The sequence below is a fragment of the Etheostoma cragini genome, chromosome 21, assembly GCF_013103735.1.
Source record: "Etheostoma cragini isolate CJK2018 chromosome 21, CSU_Ecrag_1.0, whole genome shotgun sequence".
NCBI classification, from domain to species: Eukaryota; Metazoa; Chordata; class Actinopteri; order Perciformes; family Percidae; genus Etheostoma; species Etheostoma cragini.
Window position 1 is genome coordinate 21,054,935 of NC_048427.1, and position 9,031 is coordinate 21,063,965.

The 9,031-nt window shown below is 41.4% G+C and overlaps 1 protein-coding gene across 1 annotated transcript in view; it reads left to right on the forward strand.

Annotated features, from left to right (window-relative positions):
- The first annotated feature begins 941 nt into the window (after nt 1-941).
- ca10a (carbonic anhydrase Xa) overlaps nt 942-9,031 on the forward strand; it is a 190,302-nt gene continuing 182,212 nt past the window's right edge. Inside the window, exon 1 of the mRNA XM_034860885.1 lies at nt 942-1,593. Coding sequence (XP_034716776.1) covers nt 1,533-1,593 — 61 coding nt within the window. The 5' untranslated portion in view covers nt 942-1,532. The remainder of the gene's footprint in view (nt 1,594-9,031) is intronic.

A 9,031-nucleotide genomic window follows, 5' to 3' on the forward strand; every position in this document is an offset into this window, starting at 1 on the left:
ATAGTCTGTCCACCAGAGGATGCTCTACAACGTCCCTATTGTGTTTTGGTCCAAAGGATTTTAAAGTTCATGTCTTAAGTTTGCATTTTTATACATTTTATTTATCAGAACTTCATATATATTTTGACTCTGTTCTGTTGTGACAATAAAACAAATTCTTATTAATTCAATGTGAACTCATAAGTAACTCTGGTAAATTGGTTTTGTAACACGTTTCTGTATTATTATTTTTTAAATATATTGGCCAATATATCGTAATATCTGATTTTTAAATAACCAAATATTTGTATTGGTATTAACCTTAAACATCCTTTATCAGTTGGTCTCTAGTCCTGAGGACTGAAGTATTAAGGGAAACTAAAACCTCTAAACTAGAGATAAATGAAAAAGAAGTCTTTGATTCAAACAATATACTTAACACAGAACGTAGATCCTTCTGTCACCAATCGTAGAACCTGAGTCCCTTTGGGCCACAAACCCGGAATTTGATCCCAAGTGGGCCAGACCAGCATTCTAAGGCCTTCGTATGAAAAAATGATCTTACGGACCGGGGAAAGAGGCTTAATATTCCGAGAGGAAACTCTAAGATTAAAGGCTTTTCTCCGAGATTAAAGTGGAATTTATTTGGAATTGAAATAAAGAATTCTGTGCCGTTTTTAACACTTAGCAAAGCCATCCAGTGGGCCTGGTTGGACCTTATGGCGGCCGTTCTGTCCCATGGGCCACATGTTTGACACCCCTGCCTCAAAGTATCCCCTAGAGTAGCCTATGGTGTTGTTTTTCCTTTCTGTAATGTTTTTTCTTTGCACCTTTTACTTTCACTCTCTTTTTTATCATTTGCCATCATCTGCCAGGGTAATAGATCACATGACCAACACACCAGAGCTTTTACTCTGACAGTCTACACAGGAAGTCGTGTGTATTGTTCCGTGCAACTTGATGCCAGTCCCTTGCACTGACTAGATCGGAGTGTCACCACCTGGCTGGCGATGCGAGTTTCAGAGTTGTGAGGCGGCTCCAGGTGTTAGTCTGATCCCACGGCGGCTGCCCCCTGCTCATTAATCCGAGCTCTGTGTTTCCTCTCTCTCTCTCTCTCTTTCCAATACAGAGATTATTTCCCTGACACGAGCGCGTGGACGGCCACTGTGTGAAGCAGCGCCGGGTGGATGGACGGATGGACGAGTCCGATCTGGGGCGCACTGGAATAACACAGTGAACTGACGGGAGGGGGGGGCAGATCGGCGTTCCGCTCGGCTCTTTTTTTGTCTGGAGTTCATCCTTTTCTTTTTCTCAGTTTTTCTCCCGTCATCTGTGGAATTGTTACCTGTAGTGGTGGGAACGCGCAGCCTTTTTTCCTTTCTCCATTGGCTTGGATCAACCTGCTATGTCTCTGGTGTGGGAACTACCTGGTGGAAGGTGTACAGCGGGATCCAGTGTGAGGGAGCAGGACATCTGCAACTGACGGAGCTCCGGTTTCTTCTTTAATTTCTCTTTCTAATCCGTGCGTAATGTACGTGGAATGAAGACAGAGGATGGATATAATTTGGGAAATATTGATCATTCTTCAAGCCAATTTCATTGTCTGCGTATCAGGTAAGTTATGGGCGTCATGGGTGTCTTTTTGGGCAGGTGCATCCAATTGACGAATTGATTATCTTGTACTCCCCCCTCCCCCGTCCCCCTCTCCCCTCTTTAATTCTGGAAGATGAGTGATACTAAGGGCGGGCTATGGTGTAAATAGTAAGAGAACTGAGATAATGCTTGTCAGGATGCAGTGTGGCAAGTGGAGAGAAAAAATGTAAAATTTGCATGGCATGAAATCTCGTATTATCCCTTAGTTATGGATCCTGTGTGTGTGTGTGTGTGTGTGTGTGTGTCAGTCAAGACGGTAGCCTTCAGGACTGGATGCGCAGGCTTCTGACGCACGCATGACATGGGTGGGCTTTTATTTCATTTGAATGTTTTTAACGCAGACCACAATGAACATGATGGATTCCTTTTTTATCGTTTATGTTGCGTTTCGGCTCTAGTGTCCTCTCCCCCGTCCTGTCTGCCATTGTGAAGTCTCTGAGCGCTCCGCTACCAAGTCCGAGTTGTTACCGAATAACGCAGTTGCGCGCCCCGGTGAGCGGCCGCGCGGTTGGGCACTCTGAGCCGTGCTGAGCGGCCATGGGTCGGTGCTGTTTATCCCGGCTCTGTGTGCGCTGCGCAGGCACGTGCGTCCGAGCCATCATGCCTCATCAATGGGGGCGATGCATTCCCTCACTTTACTGTCTCAGCGGACACATGCCCTGCCTTGTGCAATACACCGTGCTCCTGTTCATCTAAAAGGCATTCTACTTATGATGGAAACATGTGACGAAATCACAATGTCACCTCTTTCCACTGTATTGTGCACAGACTTTTTTTTTTTTTTTTACAGATAAATCAGGGCAGACATTAGTGGATTAATCCTGCTTTCACACACTGCCGCACCAGATCATTAGTGTTGAATGAATCACACCGAATAGAGACTCTCCCAAAACACATATGTCTCTTTTTTTTTTACATCCCTGCTTGCAAGAGACATCAATCTGCCAATTTAGATAACTGGTGCGTAATCCACTGTGTTTACGCATTACGCGCCACCCGTTTCATCTTTATTGATGTGGGGGGGGCTACACTCACGGCAATGCTCTCTTATTCAGCAACGCCCAGATCCACACAGTTACCCCTTCCCACCCTCACTCTCAGACATACATGGGTATTAAGACTATGATGTGTATATTTCAACCAAGTGTCCAAAGAACGAGATTCACACTTGGATTTTTCTTCTTTTATTACATTTTGGATTGCTTAATTTATGCTCTTACAACTTTTGCTTTTTAAGACATTTTTCAAGGTTTTTCTTCAGATTTTTGAAAGTTTTTGACACTTCTTTTTGAAGATTTTTCAGCATTTTTGTGTATTTTCCCGACGTTGGCCACTTTTTGACATTTGTTTTCATTTTCAGAAGTTTAGTAACTGAACAGCTTTGTGTGAGAGAACTTTGGACAGGCCAAACAGAACCGGTTCTGTGTCGTAACTGTGGATTCACACGCCATTCTGGTTCTTAATTACTTGGTCAATGTCCGAGTAATGAGCTGCCAGAAGTTTTCCTCTTATTTTACGGTTGGATTTCTTAGTGTGGAAGCTGCAGTGATCTGCTGCCTGGGGTGAAGGGCCTCGCTCAAAGGCACGTCAGGGGTGGTAATGATTGAAGGGCAACCACCCAGGTTTCTCCTGCCGGTCCAGGGATCCAGAGCTCACTTCTTCTCCAACCCTTAGGCCAACACTCACACAAAATACATCTTAAACTTTCCCTAATCTTAACCCCTGGGCCATGGTAAACCTCTCTAAGAGTCACACTGGAAAAGGAAATCACATCGAGGGCCGGTAATCAGAAAAAAGCAACAGGAATGTCAGAAATGGCATCAAAAATGGAGAAAAAAAAATGTCTTATGTAAAAATGAAGGCCTCCCGGTTGTCAGCGAGGTCCAGAGGATTATGGCATGTAGATACCAGCCTGCATCAGTTGCTTACACCCATATCATATATTATATATTGAGTCTGCCAACCAGGAACATTGTGCTGTGTTTTCAAGTCCCAAGATGAATAGCAGTACTCCTGGACTGTACAGTCCAAATGTTCAGGTACTTGTACTTTACTTGAGTCTTTTATTTCATGCCACTTTCTACGTCTACTCCAATACATTTCAGAGAGATTATTCTACTTTTTTTCTTCTAGAACAACTTCTACAACTCTCTTTGGTTTTCCTGGAAATGGTTGGTAACGCTATTGAGGGTTACACAGTAACAACAGCTTACATAGTATGGCAAAATTAAAATAGATTGTTCATACATGTCATGAGTAACCATATGATATGATCTGGAATGCAGTTGGGAGGCCAAGTCTGCATGATTTAAAGTAAATGTGTATGGCCCGTTCAAAGAATAAGGAACTAAACATGTGGTAATTTGGCAGTGATTTAGCCTTAGTTTCAGATTTTTGGATGAATAGAGCCTCCGTACTTCAGGTTGGTTCTTGTGGAACATAGTCTTACATTATGTTTAAAATTTGACAAAGTAGTTTGTTTCATTGCAAACAAAGGTCAGACATTCTATTACATACAAGAAACCTGTGCTTCAAAAAGAAGAAGTACAAATTGAGAATCGAATCGTACTTAGAATCGAAGATGTGATCGAATCGAGGATTTGGAGAATCGTGACCAAGCGGACCAGGCTCTATTTGGCTCTAATGACCAAATCAAAGATCAGAAAAAAGCCCAAACCAAGCAAATACATTGAAGAGTCTGGCTATGTGAGATATTCCAGTGGAAAACAGGATTGATTTTTGGGGGACTCCAGTTGTGGCGAGATCTATAAAGACTTGTTGTGTGTGTGCTTTCACACAGTTTATTTCTTGTCTGGCAAAAGGCCAGGTCAGGAATATCTTGTTGTGGTAGCGCTGTGAGCACATGTTCAGAGGATTTTCTTTTCTTTTACATTTTCTGTATTATACCTTTCCCCCCCGCAGTGTGTGGATGCTTCCTGTACCCAGAAGTGTTAAAAATAACGTCGGTTCCAAACAGGATTTGACATTATGTGCCAGGTAAACAGTTTTGTCTGCTGTTCTCCATCTGTTCAGACATAGAAATCCCTTCTTTTTAACTCCTCAGCAGAAACCCTTCTACGCCCCACACTGTGACAGATTGGTTTAAAAAGGCAGTCTCTTTTTTTTTTTCTCCTTTGTTTTACTAATGCGCCTCTAAGACCAAATCAGCTTGTCCAAAAATCAAATTTTTTTGGGATTGCAAAGTCAGACACAGAATTTCTCAGTGAGGGACGATTAGATGTGCTTCGTCCGTTTATCAGGCTTTCATTTGAGTTTTAATGGGCTGCGTATACCGTGTTTAACAAAATATGAATATAAAGTATGTAAATGTCCTGGCTTCTGAAATGTCAGTCACTTTTTTGTCTTCTGAAAGTAAATGCAATAGTAACTGTAACAAAGAAATATGCTAACCAATTATACTAAGGTCCAAAATAACAGCTTGCAGGACATGCTTTGACTCGAGTGTTGAACGATTTATGACATTCAATTCTGAGTTCTTCTGCATTGAGATTGCAGTGGACGTAATGAAGTCTTTCAAAATAAGCCGTGCAAGCCAAGTGTTGTCCTCAAAGTAATCCCAACACCTGAGTGTTGTCGGGGACGTTGGCGCCTCTGCTTCCCCCGCTAAGACTCATTCTGTGACCGACCGCTGCAGATAATCCCACGTTACCTTCCGAGAGAAAAAAGTGTCCTCAGGGAAAGCTCAGGAATGGAGTTGGGATGATGAAACCAAGGGTAGGGGCCGGGGTGTGTTCGTGACAACAACACGTGTCTCCACCAGCCGGCCATATGCCACTGGGCGAATATGCGTGTTACTAAGGCCGCCGTGATCACTCCCCCCTCTGCCCTGAGTGGATGTGTCTCATGTCGCAAACCCCAGTAGCACATGGCGCCTGCACTGCTCCTGCTTGAATCCGTGGCCAGTCACTTGTGCGTGGCCGTCTGGTCAGTGTCGGCGTGGGTGTGCTGCAGTAAGGAGACCCCCTTCTAAAACCATGGATATGGCATTTATATGCCCTTCAATGGAAAATAATCTCAAAATGAAATAGCACAACGTGGTGTCATATCACATACAGTACACACAGGGATATTATGATATAGTATGATAGTGTACAGCTGACTGATGATTTCTTCTAGTTTTTTTTAAAAGGACTTTAATATTTTAAGTTTGTATTTGTACAAGTTTGTAATTTCTGTTGTGACAAAACAAATGATCATATATTTTAGTGAGAACTTATAAATAACTACAAATGACTAATGTCAGGGAAATCTGTTTGTTTGCGTTTCTGGATTGTTTTTTTTTAAATACATATTGGAATATTGAATTTTTAAATACCCAAATATTTGTATTGGTAATGGCCTTAAAAATTCCTTTATTGGTTGGCCTCCATTTCTACAACAGTGGAGATGAATAAGTTATTAACACTGAATCAGGTCTGGAGTATGCTTATGTAATAAAAGCTTTGAATCTACCTGGGTTCTGCTTCCAGCGCTCAGCTGAAGCTTTCTTTACCCAGATATAGAGCGTTCGCATAATTCATGTTCATAACCTGTAGCGTCAGTCTGAAAATGAGACGAACAGCATCAAATATGATGTGGTGATTAAATGTGTGTCTGACATGTTGACATAACCGGCGCAGTCTGCTTGTTTCTATAGTGGGTTTTTGAAAAATCCTTTTTTTGGAACTTTTTCAAGTTTCAACTTTTGAAAGTATTGAAAGAGCATGTATGCATGTTGAGCTGGTAGACTGTTAACTATTGCATTCTCATTATCCAATTTCCCATCATTAAAGCTTCATTGTGTAATATTTTGATATTTTGATTCTCAGCAAAAACCTCTTTTCTTTCACAAATATGTCTTCCTTCATGTGTAATTACTTCCAACTAATGGAAGTATTCTCGTAAGAATAGAATCTGCCAATCACAATCATTCAGAATATATATTTAAACATTGGCTAAATATAGAATGATTGTACATAAAGCTAGAACGACGTCTAGGATGCTTTTCCTCGCGTCAATGAAAAAAAGGATTCTCTACGTTGTAACATAAACGTATCTGTGTCGTGATTTCCCGGGCAGACAACTCACGTCATGTCGTAACGCCGACCAGCCACAGCTAAACAGCTGAGTGGAACCATGGAGATACTAAGAGGTCATACGGTTTCATTGACTTTGTATTAAAGTTAAATTAAACACACAAACCACCGTTGCTTCTCTCCTACGCTGTAAACATCGCCTCCATTAATCTCGTACAATAAACAGAATAACGATGATAGCTCTGATACTAACCTAGCATTAGCTTGCATATGTTTGGGAACCTGATAGCTGATGTTAGGAATTAAATAGTATCAAAATAACGTAAAATTATTATTACACTGGAAGGAACACAGATGCTAATTTTGGCTTATTCCTCTTATTTCTATCTCCGCACTGAACCGGGTGAAACATTTAAATATGCCTGAACCCATTGTGAGTTGGTCATACCAGATGTTTTTTAAAAAACAGCTGTTTAAACAACAGGGTAGTGCTGGGTGGTATACCGGTTCACGCCGCAAAACGTGTATATTTTCAATATGAATTTTTAATATACCGCCATACTGGTGTATCTGATTACACAACGTTCAGAACATGGGCCTGAAATTAACACCCGAACACCCTCCAAATGAGTTTTTTTTTTTTTTTTCTTTGCAATTGGCGGGTGTTGGCTGCTCTGTTCCCCCCGCGATTGACGCGCACACACACACACACACACAATCACACACACAATCACAGACGGTGGATGCAGGAAAAAGCACAGATGAGATTTACAAGACGATCTAAATTGAGGATAGCTAAATTATTGTAGATAAAATGATACGTTAAAGTATAGGAACTTTATCAAACAGTGTGAATGTGTCTCAGCCCAGGATAGGAAATGATGCTTTCATGATGAATTATCATTATCATTACCCCTACTACAGCAAAGAAATTATTGTTTAATGTTCATTCGCCTTCAAATAACATTATTGAATAATGTTTATTCTCACTTCAACGTTATTATGTAATGTTGCGGAGCCAACCAAGCCCTAAAGTAATCAAAGCTTTTAGTAAACATGATGACATTGAAACGTTTCCTTTTTATATTCCGACACTACTAAAATCAGCCATTCCAAACCTTTACAAAGACCCAGTCAAGCAAAAGAAAGAGAACACGGTGACATGCCGTGGAACCGCCAGAACCTTGAACAGAACACCGTGAGATGAATGTCCAGTCATACCGTCCAGCACTGCGACATGAGGCAGGCGCACCTGGCTGGAGACGTTTCATCAATGTATCCCTGAATTAGTTGACCTCTCAAACCTTTGTGGAATATCTAGATATTTATGATCCTGTGATGTTCTATGTGTTTTCATTGTGTGTTATGTTTTATGCATGCAGGGCTTTCCTCCAGCCCTGCCTCTGCTGACACAAGCAGGCGGCTGCTGCTTGTAAAGAGAGGTTTCTAAGTTAACAGTGCTTGACATTAAGTCTGTAATGGAAATGGAAATGGACTGTGTTTATGCAGCGACTACTCAAAGCTCTGTTCCATAGTCCAGGAACCATTCACCATTCATACGCTGTGGCCAAGGCTGCTGTTACCTGCTCGACAGATACACACTCACACACATTTACACTCCGTTGGAGAGGGTCTTGTCCAAGCACACTTCGACGTGGGACTGCAGGGCTAGGGATCGAACCACCAGCCCTCCGATTGGCAGGCAACCGCTGTACCCCCAAGTACCCATGTGCATGCTAAATTTACATGCACGGCTGATGTGAGTCCCATGCTTCACCTCCAGAGGTTTTGGCTCCTCTACAGCATTGGCCCATTGTTCACAGGCCTGACTTTAGTTATGGTCATATTCTCCTGACCTTCAACCTCTTCTTTTATTTTTTTATTGGGGTCAAAAGATGAGCACATTAAAGACCGTTACAGATGTTACCCTGCTGATTGTTTAGTTTTTTAACATAAATGCATTAAAAGATAACAGAACCAACTTATGTAAAATGTCAAATGTTTTAAATAAGACAATACAATGTAATATGTACAGTACGTAGTGTAGTTGCGAGTTAACAATGAATGTACACTCTGCTAAAGTAAAGGGTAAATAAACAATGAAGAAATCAATTATTCATTTCTTTTTGATTAAATAAAAATAAGAGTAAATAAGCAAATAAGTAAACAAGAGGAAAAGGGGGGGAGTGGAGTGTGTTAGTCCAGAGGCAAGGTTGGTTATGAATTAAAGTAGTTCATCAATAATAATTTTGAGAAAATGTACTGGAACAGCCTTTCACTGGCGAGATTATGTTTTCTCAATTAAGAAAGAAGTTGACATCTTTAATACAGAAAGATTAGAGATGGGGGGGGGGGGGGGGGGG